Genomic DNA, 17,430 nt, shown 5'->3' on the forward strand with positions numbered 1-17,430 from the left:
CAAAATGAACGCCTCAAGGGGCATGCGCGGGCGACTCAGTGAGTATCATACTAATATTTCATAGAGCTTGAGGGATGGTATGTAAATGGTTCGATTCTTGAAGATTTTTATCTTTGTGTACTTTAGTAATTGCACTGATGATGTTGAGGTGGGGTGGATGTGGCAATACTTTTTTATACTTCAAATATGTGCGGGTAACAGTTCACTCCACGCACTTCCACCTCTGTACACACGCTATCGATAAAGAAAAAATCGAAAAAAGATCGCGGGGTCGTATTCCATTCCCATCGCACTTTCGAGAGAAGACCCCGCGGAGACCTCAAGTTGTGTCGGATCTTAGCTTTCCTTGATCGAACATCTTGGTGACAGCAGTTCGACATGAGCCAGTCCCCCCTCCCCTCCACGCTGAACAGCGTCTTTGATGCACCTCTCAAAGACCAATATGATCCTGTCCACCTTACTTCCGACAACATTGTCCCAATTCTCGAGCTACCGCTAGCGAAGAAACTTCTGGGCCGCGAAGCCTCCGACAGCAATGCCATTGCGAAAGTTGCCAGCGACGAAACCTCCTATACCGCATTTGTCGCCGACCAAGCCCGCGCTGCTCTCCAATCGTCCCCCGACGGACTCACCTCGGAACAAACAAAATCGCAGATCCTGCATATCGGCCTGGCTGCACTGTTCGCTTTCCTACAGTCAAATGTTACCGGCCCTCCTCTAGAATTCAGCTCGTCCGATATCGTTTTCCCCACTGCCCTGCGAACCGATATCGCTACTATCCGTACCGTTCGAAACAAGATCATTCGCGACTGGTCTGTTGATGGAGAAGCGGCCTACAAGTTGACGCCAAACCCGGAGCTCTTCTCAGTCGCCAAGGGATTGCTTACAGGTGCCGAACTCGATGGCTCTATCGCAGCAAAGACTGCGCGAATGCGCGTCAATTTCCTCCACCAGAAGATGCTTTCTGAAGTTACAAGTACATTGCAGGATGCGATCTACAAGGATACCGAACAACTGGCCAAGGCTGGTCTGAACACTGAAGAGCAGAGTCGTTATTTGTTGGAGCGCGCAATTATCCACACTCACCATGGATCCGATGGCAAGGCACGAGCGGATATTGATGAGGCGTCCAAAATTCGGAATTTCGAATTCGCCCTGACTGGACAGATGGGAAAGCGAACGAAGTTCCAAGAGCGCGACACTAGCCAGCTTGTGATTCTGGCAAAGAGCGCTGATGTGACACCGGATTCTACCAATGCCTCTGGTCCCAAGAAACTGAATCTGGATGATGATACCCTCCTCGAAGCTATCTCCTTCGCCGATAAAAAGTCCGGAACTGTTCAGGATGACCTTTCTCCTGCTCTTCAATCAGTTGACCCCAATGACCAACCTATTCTCAACCCCGTGGACTCTGCCATTTTACTCGCTATGGCCTCCGCTATCACCAACACTGCCCCAGAGAACGGACTGACCCGGGAAGAAACCCAGCCATACGCTACCAGAGTGTTGGAAGGCGGAAGCTCTAACTGGCAAATTTATACCGAGGCTTTGCTTCTCCGCAGCCGAGTGGAAGGCTACCGGGCCCGCACTGTTGAGCGAGCTGTTCTACAAATGCAAGCACTTGTTGATCAAGTCCTTGCGGACACAGCTACTAATGATTCGGCGGCCCAACAACCGTCATCGGATCCAACAACCTTCCTTCCACGCCCTGAAAAGGACGAGTCTGCCCCAGCTGCCAGTCGACTCGAATATATCTGGATTATGAACTTCTCAACCCGATGGAAGTTAGAGGCTGAGCTGGCCAAACGCTGGGTCGAGCTGGGTGGTCTTCGCACTGCTCTTGAAATTTACGAGAGGCTTCAGATGTGGGCCGAAGCAGCCCTTTGTTATGCAGCTACCGAGCGGGAAGAGAAGGGTAAGTCTATGGTGCGCCGTCAACTATACGAAGCCAAGGGCCAAGATGAGAATGACGATAATGAGCTCTTCGAGGGCCCCGAGCGGTCACCTCTACCTGCCGATGCGCCTCGCCTATTCTGCATCCTGGGAGATATCGACAGGGACGAAAAAATGTATGAGCGTGCTTGGGAAGTCTCCAACCAAAGATATTCTCGTGCTCAACGATCATTGGCTCGACACTACCTGGCCCTCAAACCACCAGCGCTCGAGAAGGCCGAAGAAGCCTACAGCAAAAGCTTGCAGATCAACCGCCTCAATCACAGCTCCTGGTTTGCATATGGATGTGTTCAACTCGAACTCCAAAAGTGGGAAGATGCCGCAGCCTCCTTCACCCGTTGCGTGCAACTAGACGATACCGACGGAGAGGCCTACAGTAACCTCGCAGCGGCGATCATGCACCAACCCGAACCAGAGCCGACAACTGAAGTCACAATCGACGAAAGCACAGGCGAAGAAATCAAACTCGAAGCCGACCCCCACAAGCGCAAACGCGAGGCCCTAGCTGCTCTCCAACGCGCCGCTCAACTCAAGAACACCGACGCTCGAATCTGGGACAATGTCCTAACAGTAGCAGCCTCGATCCCGCCTCCCTCAACACCATTCCGCGATGTCATCACTGCGCAAAAGAAAGTAATTGAAATTCTCGGCGCCAAGAAGGGCGAGAAGTGTATTGATGGTCCGATTCTGGTTATGCTGGTCGACGTTCTCGTCACGGCTTTCGATTACGAATCTCTATACGTTCAATCTGATTCTGGTCCCGTTTTTAGGTCGGGTACTATCCCGGGTCAAATCCTCTCTCTTATTGACGATAGCGTTGTCCCACTGATCACCCACTCTGCTTCTCTCTGGCTGCTCGTTTCCCGCGTCGAGATGTTCCGCAACAGACCCAGCCGCGCACTGGAGGTTCAAGAGAAGGCTTGGCGCGCTGCTGTCGCTGCTTGTGCGCAAGGTGCATTCCAGATGGGTGATGAGAAGCCCTGGTTAGAGGTTGTCCGTGCCACGGAGAGACTTGTGCGCGAGGGATATGCGCGGTATGGACCGATGGATAAGGAAGGTCAAGAAGAGGGCGCCGATGGAGAGACTGAGATGGTTGCTCGTGATTGGAGATTCAAGGCGCGGAGTGCTATCAGAGGAATTATGGGCAAGGGCAAAGACTTCTGGGAAGACTCTGAGGGATGGACGAGGCTGAAGGAGTTGCAGGGCGAGGTCACTGGAAACTAAGTGCGTCCGTTGCAAAATTAACTTTGAAAATACATTTATAGCATTAGAATTGTGATTATGTTCCACGACACTACACTCTCTCTATCATATCTACTCGTACCTACTGCGTTACTTTTGGGACTTATCAATCAGTAATGAGAGCAGGATGGAAGGAAAGACAGTAAGTATTTTTTTTATCCAGCGTGGAATTCAACTACTTTTAACTATTTCTCGGATGCTTGTGGCTTGCTCAATTCCAGTTTTCTCTTCAACATCCCGCAGAAACTTTCGAACAACACACTATCCATACCCTGGATCCAGTGTATCACAATCTGTACTTCATTCTTATTCGAAGAATCCGACTGGCCCCGAACAAGCTTGGCCTCGACACGAATGCCCAAAGCAACCCCATCCGGGACAGTATCAATCTTCGCAGAAGAACCGCCCTGTCCAGCCAATTTCATCTTCCGACGCGCTTGTCTTGACCAAACATTCTCAGTGGCAAATCCAACGCCAGCGCTGCGAGATTGATCCCATTCCCAGAACCAACGAAGCGACTCTAACTCTTTGTCCATCGATGTTGTCGCATCGTCAATAGAGATCTCACTTGGGAGTGTGAAGTTATATTCAGCAGGGAAGGGAAGTAGATGTTTAGGGAATCCAGGAATCCCCCTAGCAACACTCTGCAAGGTGTGTTAGAAGCGAGAACCTGTGATGTAAAACCAATAAGGCAGAGGTGGACGACATACCATGAAAGGACGACGATCTCCCCAAGACCAGGCCAAAGCCCAACGTTTAGTTTTACTCCCTTGAACGAATTCCGTCACGGCATAGTTGTGATTACCATGTTTGATGAGCGCTTCGACCAGAACGGTAACACTACTCAGTTTTCCAAGCATAGAAGTGTACCATTGGATACGATCTCGAAGATCGAGACTCTCATCGATCATTTTTGTGACAAATGCGACTTCTCCGCCCTTCGTGACCATTTCCACATCGGCGCCTGTGCAGACTGATGAGGGTTGCTGTGATTTACTTTCTGATGATTGGGCCATTTCTTCGCGTGATGTGTAGAATGGGGGGTTGCACATTGTGAAATCGAGGCTTTTCCCTTGTTAGACGGTGGTGTTTGACTCGGTTTAAAATATTCATACCTATTTTGCTCGATCTTGTCCAGTGGGAAGAGGGCATCCTTGGGGTCTGTCTTGATGACTCGAATGCGAGATTCGAGCTGGTTCGTTTTCACATTCTCCTGTGCAGTTCGTGCATTGTTCTCATCAATGTCTAAAAGAGGGAAAGAGAAAGAAAGCTTTAGCACTGCAGCAGATACCAGAGAATGGAGATATAGTACCGGTGGCGACAAACTCCCAGGAAGGTCTGGTTTTGCATCCGAGCAACGGGTAGATGCTGCAACATCCCGTTCCACTTGAGACGATTAGCTGAGTTCGAGTTGCTCTTTCTGATTCAGGTGTCGAACTTACATGTCAAGACCTATGACTTTCTCTTCAGCGTCATTTCCGATATTCGATGTCTTTGACGTCGATTCGACAATATCGTGCAACCAGAGTATGTAATTCAACCTGGAACATTTAGACCATGTTCGTCCGAGGGAATAAGATCACCTATACCTGTTTGGGACCTGCAGATATTCTTCGTTGGCTTAATTGCTCGGGATTTCATGCACACTATACGTACTGGTGGACAGAGTCGGTCTTCTGGTAACTTCACATCAAGTCCGAAGTCCTGCTTGAGCAGGCTGATTGTCAATTGCCTACATTCCGATAAGCTTGTAGTTCGAACAGACCTTATAAGGTTTAGATCACCCGGGACCATGATATTACCTCACTGCATCTGAATCATTGAAGTCCAGCTGGCCATTTGGTTTCAAGCTGGAGGTGATGAGGTTGCATCAGATTGCGTCCGATCTCTTGGGATAACGAATAAGGAATGCTGAATACGTACTATTGCGCAAATTCCTTGGATTGCAAGGACAATGCAGCAAAATCGACATCGTTCTTGTATAAATCTCGGAAAGAGCCCATGGTTGAAAGTTGAGATGTAGTACAAGTCTTAGTTTGATGCTGGAGAAGGCGGCTCCGTTGAACCCGCGCCAAGAAGTGACCGCACGGGCCGTCTTTAAACCCGCAACCTTCCAACTTTCTTTGCCCGCAACGCGCCTGAAGCTGAGCATCGCGACGTGGAATCTCTACAGAGTACTGGTCGAAATTCCACCTTGATCTGACGTCTGAGTGAATTGCGATTCAGCAGGTCACTTCGAAAGAAAAGAAGACCACTTGTGCCACCCTGGCTTAAGCGCCGGCAACATGTACAATCCCTACCAACAACGTGAGTGACTCTTCTCAATCATCAACCTCAATCTCGCAGGCCCTGCAATCGCTTGGATTCTTCGAAGCTGACTTGATTCTTAGCTCCTGGTCTATACGGCCGAGCCCCCGAGTATGGCGCATACCCTGCTGCACCCCCGGGAATGGGTAAGTTTCGTTTCGAAAAGACCACCTCACGCGCAAAAGCTTCAACGCTGACTGGCTCTAGCACCACCTCCAGGCATGGCCGCACCCGGTACTGGTGCCCCTCCGGGTATGCAACAAGCAAACGCCCAACAACCTGGTCGCCCCGGAGGCTTCCCGGCCAATTTCCAACCGCCCCCGAACATGCCGAACATCAACTTCTCCGCACCAGTCATTCGTTTAGGTACCTCGGGTCCCGCAAAGCCTACAGCACCAGAGAGCGGCCGTGAACGAGGACCTGAGGGTCCAGGCCGGCGCGCAGGTCTCGGATCGACAAGTAATGACAACCCGCGCCACCACGGCCGCGACTCGATGATGCAGCTCCAGCCGCCGACCCGGGATGAAATTGTGCGCACATTGTTTGTTGGGGGAATTACGGAGGGTGTTGGTGGTGATGATGGTATTGAACGAATCCTTCAATCGGCGGGTAAGCTGCGCCGTTGGATCCGTGCCACAGATGCCGATGAAAAGCCCTGTCGGTTTGGTTTCGCCGAATTCGAGGATCCTGATAGCCTGGAGATTGCTGTGGAGGTGTTGAAGGACATCGAGGTACCTGTGAAGCGCCAGGGTCCTAGCACTGGTGATGACGATGAGGAGAAGGAAGTCGAAAAGAGCACCCTTTTGGTATGTATACGCGCTTCTATTCCGTTGTTTTTTAAGGCATTTCTAACACTATTTGCTAGGTTGTTGTTGATGAGAGTACTATGACATATCTAGAGCAGTTCGTTGCTAGCCGTGGTGAGCGGGATCCCCAGGAACTCCAAAAACGCCTTGATACTGCCCGCAGCGACCTGAAGGGCGTCTTGTCCGGCCTGTTTCATCCGGCTACTCCAATCCAAAAGGAAGACATCTCGACTCTCGACAGGGAAGGCGATATCGAAATGAAAGACACCGAAGCTCCTAAGGATGGCGAGGTCGTCACCATTCCCATCACTGCAGAAGATGAACTGGCTGATATCCCTCCTGAGATGCGCGAAAATGTGGCCAAGGAGATTGCGGCTTTCCGTGAGCGAAGCAATCGCCGGGATATCGAGCGGCTGAAGCGCGAGGAAGAAATCGAGGCAATGGAGCGTGCCCGGAACTCGGGCTCGCGGTACAATCGTCTCACCTCTCCTCCAGCCTCGGCTCCTAGTGGTCCTGCTGGTGGCGCCAATGGTATTCCTCTGGGTGCACGTGAGCGCGGTATGCCCAACGCCCCAGCAGCTCCGAAGGGATTCGGTGTGCAGATCCCCAAGGATTATCAGAAGGGCGTGTCCTTTGTTAACGGCGGCATGAACGGAGGCGGAGCCTATAATGATCGAGAGGACGAGGACTCCGATGCCAGCGACGAGGAGCTTGAGCGTCGTCGTCAAGATAAGCGCAAGGCAGAGCAAGAGAAGCAATTCCTCGACCAGGAACGCCGCTGGCTCAATCGGGAGCGCAGTCGTACAGCCGCTTTAGAACGTGAAAAGAAGCGAGACAAGGAGGAAGACGGCAAGCTCCAGGCTCTCCACGACGAGGCCGATGAGAGGCTTAAGGAGTGGAATGATGATACGGAGGCCAGCCGCAAGGTTACTGAATACTACGCAGATCGCGGCGCGTGGCTCCGTAGTCGGGCTGCTTTCCGTGCTCGTGAGATTAGCATCGATGAAGCTGATCGAGCTGCGGAGGAGCGCGAACTTGCTCGTTCGGCTCAGCAACAAGAGCAGGCCCGTGGAGCCGCCGACGACTTCCTCGCACGCCAGGCGCAGGAGCTCGAGGCCCGCGCTCCAGCTCCCCGCGAAGAGCCCCAACGCTTCAAGCTATCCCTTGGCGCAGCTGCACAAAAAGCCCAGGCCGCGACCAGCCGTCGCACGGTTGCCGAAGTCGAGGGCTTGTTGGAGGACGAGGAAGAGCCCGCCAGCTCTGTCCGCCGTCCTCTTATTCCCATCAAGTTCGATTCCGCTGCCGAGGCTGCTGGTCTGTCGGACGAGGAACGAGCCCAGGCTGCGCGCCAACTTGCCGCAGAGATTCCGGCCAACAAGGAAGGCCTCTGGAAGTGGGAGGTCAAGTGGGAATTCGTGGACAACGCCGTCATCAGCGACCAGATCAAGCCTTTCGTCGAGAAGAAGATCGTCGAATATCTTGGTGTGCAGGAGCAAATGCTTGTGGACGTTGTGGAGGAGCACATCCGGCAACGCGGATCTCCCCAGGAGCTCGTGGAGCAATTGGAAGAGGTGAGACCATCCATTCTATCTAAAAACCGTGGAGAAATAGCATTGCTAACAGTGATTTCTTAGGCATTGGACGAGGAGGCCGAGGTGCTTGTGCGCAAACTTTGGCGTATGATTATCTTCTTCTCGGAGAGCGAGAAGCGCGGCCTGTCGGCTTAAGGGCTGCTCTAAAGGACTTTGGGGCCAAGTTAGAAGAGGCACTGATATTTCATATTCCCATAAGGCATTTCAAGCAGATTATATCGGTAGAAATGCTCTACCTTTCCTTGCAATTAATTACGATGGAGTTTGTATGTAGTACATCGTTAAATATCCATGAAGTCCAAGTTCCATCAGCCTTATTTTAGATATAATATTAGTGCCCATAGTGTTTAGATGCGCTACTAGGTACTACTAGTACTACTACTACCTAGCCCTCCAAGTTTTGGCCAGTCCACTGCAATACTACTAGCCAATGGATATCCGATGGGATAATTAATGGAAATAGTATATCCGGTCCCCGCGTCCGGAGTTACCCCGAGTTCCCAGCCGAGATTATGATTGGTGGAAAAAGATTCTCCATCAACCAGACACTTCGATTGGACTAAACCCCCATGAAAATGGAGGCCACTGGGGCAAAACGAGGGGTGAGGAGGGGAATTATCGTTGCGCGTGGGGGGGTGACAGGCCTCTATATACAGGCCACGAGTCGCAAATTTCTCCCGGTTCACTTTTCAATATTTTCTTCTTTCCATATTTTCCATATCCCCCCCCCTTTCCGTCGTTTTCTTGAACATTTTCTGCTTCAATTCCGCGGTAGATCTTGCCCCGGAAACACTCCCCGCATATCTACGTTCTACGTCCTGCATTGTCATTGCACAACAAAACACTGCCGCGCGCAATTGAACTCAATCCGACTATTGCAATCACTGAACCTCAGTCACAATGGTCAAGATCACTGGCTTCACCACACGGGATGTGCGGTTTCCCGTAAGTTCAACTTCTCGCGCAAACTCCTGCTCCGTGTGTTGTGTCGGGCTTTCACTAACCATGTCTACAGACTTCCCTCGACAAGACTGGCTCTGATGCCATGAACGCAGCTGGTGACTACTCTGCTGCCTACTGTATCATCAACACAGACTCTGACTTCAGCGGACACGGCATGGTACGACCTTCCTTACCTTCCAGTTCAAGACCCCACAACTCGGTTTCGGTTTCATCGGAGCAACCCCGCAAAGACACTAGCTAACTCACCCTTGTGGAACAGACATTCACCATTGGCCGTGGAAACGAGATCGTCTGCGCTGCCATCTCCCTTGTTACCCCGCTCGTCGTTGGCAAGGATCTAGATGAGCTTACCGCTGACTGGGGCAAGACATGGCGCTACCTGGTTTCCGACAGCCAGCTACGCTGGATCGGCCCCGAGAAGGGTGTCATTCACCTGGCCCTTGGAGCTGTTGTCAATGCCCTTTGGGATCTGTGGGCCAAGACTCTCGGCAAGCCTGTCTGGCGTATTGTTGCGGATATGACCCCCGAGGAGTTCGTGCGTTGCATTGACTTCCGATACATCACTGATGCTATCACCCCCGAAGAGGCCATTGCTCTGCTCAAGGAGGTCGAGGGCGGAAAGCAGGACCGTATCCGTGAAGCTGAGGCTAGCCAAGCTGTGCCTGCTTACACTACCAGTGCTGGCTGGTTGGGATATGGTGAGGAGAAGCTGAAGAGCCTGCTGGACCAGAGTGTTGCTCAGGGCTACAAGCATTTTAAGCTGAAGGTCGGTGGTAGCTTGGAGGATGACAAGAAGCGATTGCGTATCGCCCGTGAGGCCATTGGTTACGACCGTGGTAACATCCTCATGGTTGACGCTAACCAGGTATGTCTCTCGTATAGTCTAGCAACTCGCATATTATGCATGAAAACTAATTGGATCTGAAACAGGTTTGGTCCGTCCCCGAGGCTATCACTTGGATGCAGGAGCTGGCTGAGTTCAAGCCCTGGTTCATTGAAGAGCCCACCTCCCCCGACGACATCCTCGGCCACGCCGCTATTAAAAAGGCTCTCGAGAACACCCCTCACGGCACCATTGGTGTTGCCACCGGAGAGATGTGCCAGAACCGCGTCATCTTCAAGCAACTTCTGCAAGCCGGTGCTCTGACCGTCCTGCAGGCTGATGCTTGCCGTGTTGGTGGTGTCAACGAAGTGCTGGCGATTCTCCTGCTAGCTCGCAAGTTCGGTGTCCCCATTGTGCCTCACTCTGGTGGTGTTGGCCTCCCTGAATACACTCAGCACCTGAGCACAATCGATTACGTTGTCGTTAGCGGCAAGAAGAGTGTCCTGGAATATGTTGATCACCTGCACGAGCACTTCGTGCACCCCTCCAGCGTCAAGAACGGTTACTATGTGACTCCCCTGGAGCCGGGCTACAGTGTCGAGATGAAGGCCGACAGCATGGATGCGTTTGCATTCCCTGGTGAGGAGGGTAAGAGTTGGTGGCGGTCAGCGGAGGCGAAGGACATTCTGGAGGGACCTCGGGTGGTATAGATTAAAATAACTTTTCCTAATGTCCTTACGTGTATTCATGTCAATATCTATATTTCAAAATATTCAGTTTCAGTCTTTTGGTTCTGGTAGGGTATTTCATTTGTTCGCCTTATTTGGCAGACTGCACCATGGCTGTGGTGTAGAATATAATACATCAATGAGGCTAGAGACATCGTCTGAGTGGGGGGCCCAGGACTCAGCCATAAAAGTACAGAGAGCACTGCTGCATGGCAGACGCTGGGTGAGGGGCATCTCCCCCGTTATAGCTCAATTTTAGCCGATCCATCAGATCATTCAGATGAGGAACGAGAAAAGCACAAAGCCGAGGATATTCAGCAGTATGTATAGCTCAACGCCATTGGATACCAAAGAGTTTTAGAGAGCTGGCCACACTGGGTCGCTCCGACGCCTTCTCCAAGACAATGCGTGAGTGTCCCTTGACATCCAAGGCAAGGAGTTGGTATTCCCACTCGGTTTTGTCCAGGTGCTTGATCATGTGTACGACGACAACGCCAGAGTTGAGGGGTCCTTCCACCTGAAGAGTATAGTTAGAAAAAGAAATAGTCTCGGAATGGGAGCTGGAGTTTAGTCTCTTACATGGAAGTTCATACGAAGATGCTCACGTCCTAATCGATCCTTCTCCTCGGTAGTGCTGTGCCAACTTATTAGCGAGAGGTCCAACGTGTATAAGTAGTTCATGCGACTTACGCAATAGGCCTGTTTCGTTGCCATCGGCTCGATGTATTCTCGCCAAATGCCCTAATCTGTCTCCGATCTCCAAGTAGCTTTGTGCATCGAGAGTCTTCCTTGATGCGATCCACAGCCTTCTCAAATTGCCAGGTTCGGCTGTTTGGCGAGACAATCTCGGTCCAGAAAAGGTAGAAGACACCACCCGTGAGAACTGCGCCAGCAATCACAACCATAAAGTTTACGGACTGTTGAGTCGCACGCGACACCTTTTCCCTACCGCTCAGCTCACCCCACTCGTATCTTCCATCGTCCGACAGTACCGTGATGTTCCTCCTCTTTGGTCGAGGCCCGGAGCCTAGATCGTTCTGGGTGGCATAGCTTCGTGTGATTTCGTACGGGATACGGGATGAGGAACGCAGAGCAGTGGAGAGGTTGACGGGGGCTCTCGGGAGAGCACGCAAATATTGAGGATTCATGCTGGACGTGCGTTCAAAAGCAAAAGCAAGGCCGTCATGCCCGTGATGCGGCGCAGTCCCCAATGCCGCAGAGTTGATAACGGCCGATAGCGAGGGCTCACGTGCTTGTGAAAGTTACAATACGGTAATTTTGCAAGTCGGGTGGCGTAATTCCGATAGTTAATGGTAGTCACTGGCCACTCCACACGCATTCGGCGCCACCACCAGATTGCAAATTACACCCAGGCACAGAGTCCAGTCCAGTCCAGTCCAACTCCGACCACGTTCATCCTTCGCCATTCCTCCCCAAGTCTCGGCTTCTTTTTTTAACACTGCTGGGCATCTTTTCCCCTCCCCCTCCAGTTCACCATGAGTGCCTCCAAGGCGCAGTCTCAAAAGATCTTTGAGAAGCTGAAGCTGAAGCCCGCAAACAAGGTGCGCACACCACCCCGCCATCCCCGGTGCGGCCCTCGTGTTATTCAGAGCATTGGTCACTAATATGATCCTGGCGATTAGGTCTGCTTCGACTGCAACTCTAAGAATCCCACCTGGTCATCAGTCCCACTCGGTATCTATTTGTGCCTCGACTGCTCGGCTCACCATCGCAACCTCGGTGTCCACATCTCCTTTGTTCGTTCGACCAACCTCGACCGTATGTTTTTGTGATCTTCGCCCCCCTCGATCCGTTAGCGCCTCACGCCCGAAATTGACTAACACATGCGATTCAGAATGGCAATGGGAACAGCTGCGAGTGATGAAGGTGGGCGGAAATGAGTCGGCGACCAAGTACTTCCAGTCGCACGGTGGATCTGCGGCGCTGGCGAGCAAGGATCCCAAGGTCAAGTATACCTCCAATGCGGCTGTCAAATATAAGGAGGAGCTCAAGAGACGTGCGGCGGCGGATGCGCAACAGTCAGTATACCCGCTTGAACGAACATTGGACAACCTCGAATATTGGTGTTGATGGTTATTGTTGATCTAGGTTTCCCAGTGGGGAGGTGGTCATTACCGACTTGCCCGCTGGCACTCCATCCGACGGCTCGAACACTCCTGCTGAGGCAGATGACGATTTCTTCTCTTCCTGGGACAAGCCCTCCATCAAACGCCCGAGCAACCCTCCATCCCGCACTGGAACGCCACCTGTCGTGAGCCGAACCGGATCCCCTTTCCTGAACGCCGGCGCAAACGGATCTCGCTCAAAATCTCCTCTGTCCGCGTCCGAGGAGAAGGCTTCATCTCCTGCCCCGACTGCCATTCGTCCTTCCTCCTCTACTCGAAAGATTTCTACGGCCAGCGGTGCTAAGAAGGGTGGCGTTCTGGGAGCCAAGAAGGCGCCCAAGCTCGGAGCGAAAAAAGTGGTCGCCAGTGACATTGATTTCGACGAGGCGGAGCGTAAGGCCAAGGAGGAGGCCGACCGCATCGAGAAGCTTGGTTACGACCCCGAAGCTGAGCAGGCTGAGGCCGATGCAAAGGCCAAAGCCGCCACTGCGGCCGCTCCCATTGCTTCTCCCGCCCCTATCAGCCCACAAAGCAAGACCCACGAGCGCAACTCTAGTGACGTTGAGCGACTTGGCATGGGTATGAACAGACTTGGATTTGGTCAAGTGTCGAAGCCTGCGGCTCCCAAGAAGCTTGGCTTTGGTGCCGTTGGCGCTGCCAAGTCCCCCTTGAATGGTATGTAATTCCCATCCCAGCTCTTCCAGTCAGCAGCTAATATTTTCCACAGAGGAGGAGCTTGCTGAGTCCCGGACACGCTTCGGCACCCAGAAGGGTATCTCGTCTGATGAATACTTCGGTCGCGAGCGTTTCGATCCCAACGCCCAGGCTGAGGCTAAGCAGCGACTGCAAGACTTCGGCGGTGCGACGTCGATCTCCAGCAATGCATACTTCGGCCGGCCCGAGGATGAGCTCCCTGCGATGGATGACGGTTATGGCGATCTCGAAAACGCGGCCAAGGACTTTGTCCGTCGCTTCGGAATCACTGCTGGAGACGACCTCGAGAACTTGTCTCACATTGTCGGCGAGGGGGCTACCAAGCTTCAAGGTCAGTTCTTCTAGTTTTTTCTTCTTCTAGTTTTTCCAGTATATACAAAGTATTCGGAACGTTTGTGCGCTGACCGTGCTGAGCATAGGTGCCATTCGCAACTACCTGAACAACTAAATGCCATGACTACATATTATTGTCATATCAAATACCTACTTAGCAAGCCTACTATTGATCCCCCTTCTTGTGATGTGTGACGTATACTTTTGGCCCGTCCAACACCTCGCTATCAACCACGGCCCCCTTCTTGTTCATTCGCCTAAAATGACCACCGTCACGGATATCTAGTTATTGGAGATCCTCTGCTCGGGTGATGGGTGGATGCTCAAGAACCTTATTTACCATTTGTTTTTTCTGCTTTGTCTCGTTTTCGCCATACCACACGGATGAATATGCAAGACCTTATTCCCTTTGTCACTTCCTATGTCTTTTCCTTAGTATGATTTCGAACCAGTCGCAAAATAAACGGATACGCTTTGCACCCCCTTTTGATTTGGAACAAGTGAAGCCATATGGAGTGCACGGATCAGAATAGCAAGTTGAGACTCATAATTGCATTCTAGCTAAATGAATACTACTAGTATGACTGAGAGCCCCCTCCAGAAGAACATGTTCACTAAGGCTTCGAGAAGTAAGCGTTCGCCATATTCAGAAGGTAAGCCGCATTTTTATTCTCAAGCCGACTTTTCATTCCCCTGAATATTTCTGCCTTTTCAATTCTAGTCGGTTCAGAACCTCGATGGCTTACGCAGCATGAGCATTCCACTGTGCAATGGCCTGTGCCTCTCTCATAAGATTTCGTAGCACGGAGCGCACAACAACCACAGCCACGACTGCAACATCCATCTCGGCCCACGCAATCTGTAATCAACTTTTTGCGCATGTACCATCTGGGCTTCTTGTGCAAATGTTCGTAGTTATGCTTCGATGAGTATGTATCAAGCATGGACTCTGCTTCGTAGAGTTTGTATGACACGTCGTTCCACTCAAGTCGAACATTGTAAAGTTGACCATGCAAATCTTTGACCATATCTTTGTTGGAGTCGCTGGGCGTGCAGGCACCGTCAATTTTTCGTTTGATCCTTTCCTGCTGCTGGGCGTTCATACGAAGCTTATAATCGGCGATGATGATTTGAATAAAGATATCTCGGCCGTAGTATTTACAAATAAAAGGACGTGTGTTACCGTACCGAAGATGTGTGGTATAATCATGTTTATCAATATCCCACCTGCCGTAGTGTCTTCCAACGTGAAATCTTCTATGCCAGAAAGATCCATGGCCGGTGAAAAATTCTTCCAACGTCATTCGGATAGAAGCTGATCGACTGCTCGAACTTGAAGTAGTGAGTGTAAAAGCGTAAAAGGGTGTGCTGGATATCTGCAGATGGGATAGATTCTGTGAAATATATCTGGGCAGTATGATACACAGCAAGAGGTTGAGTAGTATTACTAGAATTTCAAGTTCAAGTTGTTGCGATAGAAGAAAGAAAAAAGTATTCCACCAGCTGTATCTGCGGGCCGCATCTCGAAATGGAGGCCGCCGCCGGAAATGATAGTATTGCTAATAGCAAACGGACAATAATTACGTAGTGAAAGTCTTCAACCGATATCTTGGCGTTGAGATACAACGGAGATTTATAAGAATGCTGGTTGTTTAATTGAATTTTTGGAACAAAATGCGGCCAATGATGAGGGAGATCGGGAGGCATAAAATACTATGGGTTGCTACGAGAATCGATAGTATTGCCAGTGAGCATCAGGAATATCTCATGATACTAGTACCTAGGTACTAACCCTGTCTTTCCATTTACCAGTGTATGATTTAGGGTATGTCCAGGTTAAAAGCGTCTGGCCATAGCATTCGAAAGTCGGTAGCTAACTATGGTCATCTGGTTGCACAATGTACTATATTCCATTCTGTGGCCTCGTACTCGTATTGCGGCTGAACGTCTTCTCACTATTTATGCTCGTCAAAATTCGGATGATGCCTGTCTCCAATAATGTGGAGCTAGTATTTCACTATTTATCTCATAAATCTGGCCTGAAATCCTCGATCTATATCCGAACATAATATAAATGATCATTCAACTGCATGCAATAAGCAGAATTAAACGAACCGCTAGTTTCTTGGCATGATGCAACCCATTTCAGTGTTAAGCCTGAGGCACCAACCGTGTAAATCGGGCTATTCCGTACTCACTAACTAAAATTTCTCCATAGATCATATATAACTGACGGTGAATAGTAAATGAACAAAATGCCATCTGATTGGGCTACAAAATTCGCTCAACGACGGGGGCTTGTGACGCGGGGGCTAAAGTAAGGGGGTAGAATATACTCCCCGTCTCCGCGGGCTCCGCCACAATGCCGAGACTTTTGAACCGCCGCATTAGACCGCAATTTTTCACCACCGTATTAGTCGTCATATTGCATGCCATTGCAACCTCCTGGGCCCTTCGTCCTACTATTATTTCCCAACCATCACACCTCTTCCATATGGGCCAATCCAGCTTGATTCTCGACTCTCGCTTGCAAAATGGGGCTGATGGATGATTTCCGCTTGCGACGGTCCATCCTTGCCACCAATAATGAAGATACTGCCGCCAACGAAAAGCCCCATAACCAAGATTCTGCCCAGGGAGAGAGACGATATAGCTTCTTCAGCACTCGGCTGAACTGCGTCGCCCATGCCGACAATCTTTCTTCGTTACAGTCATTATGTGACCCCTTTAATCATCTCATGGAAACGGGCGTGCATCTCGGGCTTTGGTGGCTTCATGTGACATCACCGTCTAATGAGGATATTGAGGCGCTGTCGCGGTTATTGGATATTCACCCCCTCACGACAGAGGATATAAAAATGCGCGAAGTCCGAGAGAAGATCGAGCTCTTTGGTCCTTATTATTTTGTCTCCTTGCGGCTTCCTCTCGAGCCGGACGCTGTCGCGGGAGATCTGGACGACTCGGATAATTTCTATGGCGTCGTGTTTCACGATAGCATTTTGAGCTTTACTTTTGATGAAACCCCCCACCCTGCGCATGTCTGGAACCGCATCAACGACCACCAGAGTCATTTGTCGTTGACTAGTGATTGGATTTGCTACGCTCTTATGTACGCACCCACCTCCCCCACCAACCGTGTGCAATATTCGATTACCTTTGTCAGTCCCCATGAGCTAACTTTCTCTCCGAAGTGATGATATCGTGGATGGGTTCGCACCCCTCATAGACCGAGTCACGACAAGCGTGGAAGTAACCGAAGACACACTGGATATAACCCAGCCCGACGACATCGGTCTTGCTTTGCAGAACATCCACAAATACCGCAAAGAGGTCACTCACATCCGTCACCTGCTCAACGATAAAACGGATGTTGTGAGGTGCTTCGCCCGTCACTGTAGTAGTCTGGGCACTTCGCCTTCCGATGTCGCTTCATACTTGAGCGATATCCAGGACCACGTCTTGACCATGATGTCCCACTTGACCAACGCAGAGCAGATGCTGTCGCGATCCCAAACTAAATTCATGAGCAGAATCGCGTTTGATTCTACTCGTATGCGCAATCAAATCGCTGAAACCCTCAGCCGTCTCACTGCGATTGGATCAATTGTTGTACTCATGCAGGTCACGACGGCTTCTTTTGGTATGAACGTCGAGGTGCCTGGTAAGGAGGTCAAGAATGTGGCGTGGTGGTGTGGAATTTTGGGATTCGAAATCCTTGTCGCAGTATTACTTTTGTTCATTCTCAGGAAAGCTCGGATTATATAGCTACCTCCCGAGATCAGTCATAAATATTGGAAATATAGTATTTATTAGCGCGAATATATGCTGGAAGAATACATAAAT

At 50.8% G+C, this 17,430-nt stretch overlaps 7 protein-coding genes across 7 annotated transcripts; 5 read left to right on the top strand and 2 right to left on the bottom strand.

The window, feature by feature from the left end:
• Positions 1-378: 378 nt before the first annotated feature.
• On the top strand, positions 379-3,177 carry N7509_001866 (Glycoside hydrolase superfamily; the record flags this gene model as incomplete). Its single annotated transcript, XM_056626503.1, has 1 exon — positions 379-3,177. One exon carries the CDS (start codon positions 379-381, stop codon positions 3,175-3,177), a length of 2,799 nt encoding a protein of 932 aa, XP_056492298.1.
• A 203-nt stretch (positions 3,178-3,380) lies between these two features.
• N7509_001867 (DUF890 domain protein) lies at positions 3,381-5,198 on the bottom strand (the record flags this gene model as incomplete). Its single annotated transcript, XM_056626504.1, has 9 exons — positions 3,381-3,839; positions 3,906-4,260; positions 4,311-4,440; positions 4,508-4,581; positions 4,638-4,736; positions 4,785-4,795; positions 4,852-4,927; positions 4,998-5,045; positions 5,119-5,198. 9 exons carry the CDS (start codon positions 5,196-5,198, stop codon positions 3,381-3,383), a joined length of 1,332 nt encoding a protein of 443 aa, XP_056492299.1.
• Positions 5,199-5,480: 282 nt separating this feature from the next.
• N7509_001868 (uncharacterized protein) lies at positions 5,481-8,035 on the top strand (the record flags this gene model as incomplete). The annotated part of the gene is made up of 5 exons (XM_056626505.1): positions 5,481-5,502; positions 5,586-5,648; positions 5,710-6,308; positions 6,368-7,879; positions 7,943-8,035. 5 exons carry the CDS (start codon positions 5,481-5,483, stop codon positions 8,033-8,035), a joined length of 2,289 nt encoding a protein of 762 aa, XP_056492300.1.
• Positions 8,036-8,800: 765 nt separating this feature from the next.
• N7509_001869 (L-fuconate dehydratase) lies at positions 8,801-10,396 on the top strand (the record flags this gene model as incomplete). The annotated part of the gene is made up of 4 exons (XM_056626506.1): positions 8,801-8,845; positions 8,916-9,020; positions 9,123-9,728; positions 9,794-10,396. The coding sequence occupies 4 exons, from the start codon at positions 8,801-8,803 to the stop codon at positions 10,394-10,396; spliced, it is 1,359 nt and encodes a 452-aa protein (XP_056492301.1).
• A 349-nt stretch (positions 10,397-10,745) lies between these two features.
• tim21 lies at positions 10,746-11,562 on the bottom strand (the record flags this gene model as incomplete). Its single annotated transcript, XM_056626507.1, has 3 exons — positions 10,746-10,931; positions 10,994-11,048; positions 11,105-11,562. 3 exons carry the CDS (start codon positions 11,560-11,562, stop codon positions 10,746-10,748), a joined length of 699 nt encoding a protein of 232 aa, XP_056492302.1.
• A 348-nt stretch (positions 11,563-11,910) lies between these two features.
• On the top strand, positions 11,911-13,702 carry N7509_001871 (ADP-ribosylation factor GTPase-activating protein; the record flags this gene model as incomplete). The annotated part of the gene is made up of 6 exons (XM_056626508.1): positions 11,911-11,976; positions 12,058-12,193; positions 12,270-12,453; positions 12,524-13,215; positions 13,268-13,585; positions 13,674-13,702. The coding sequence occupies 6 exons, from the start codon at positions 11,911-11,913 to the stop codon at positions 13,700-13,702; spliced, it is 1,425 nt and encodes a 474-aa protein (XP_056492303.1).
• Positions 13,703-16,121: 2,419 nt separating this feature from the next.
• On the top strand, positions 16,122-17,352 carry N7509_001872 (magnesium transporter CorA family protein; the record flags this gene model as incomplete). The annotated part of the gene is made up of 2 exons (XM_056626509.1): positions 16,122-16,696; positions 16,779-17,352. The coding sequence occupies 2 exons, from the start codon at positions 16,122-16,124 to the stop codon at positions 17,350-17,352; spliced, it is 1,149 nt and encodes a 382-aa protein (XP_056492304.1).
• Positions 17,353-17,430: the final 78 nt, after the last annotated feature.

Source organism: Penicillium cosmopolitanum (assembly GCF_028827165.1).
Source record: "Penicillium cosmopolitanum strain IBT 29677 chromosome Unknown utg000004l:1.0-4361866.0:1.0-4365735.0, whole genome shotgun sequence".
NCBI lineage: Eukaryota > Fungi > Ascomycota > Eurotiomycetes > Eurotiales > Aspergillaceae > Penicillium > Penicillium cosmopolitanum.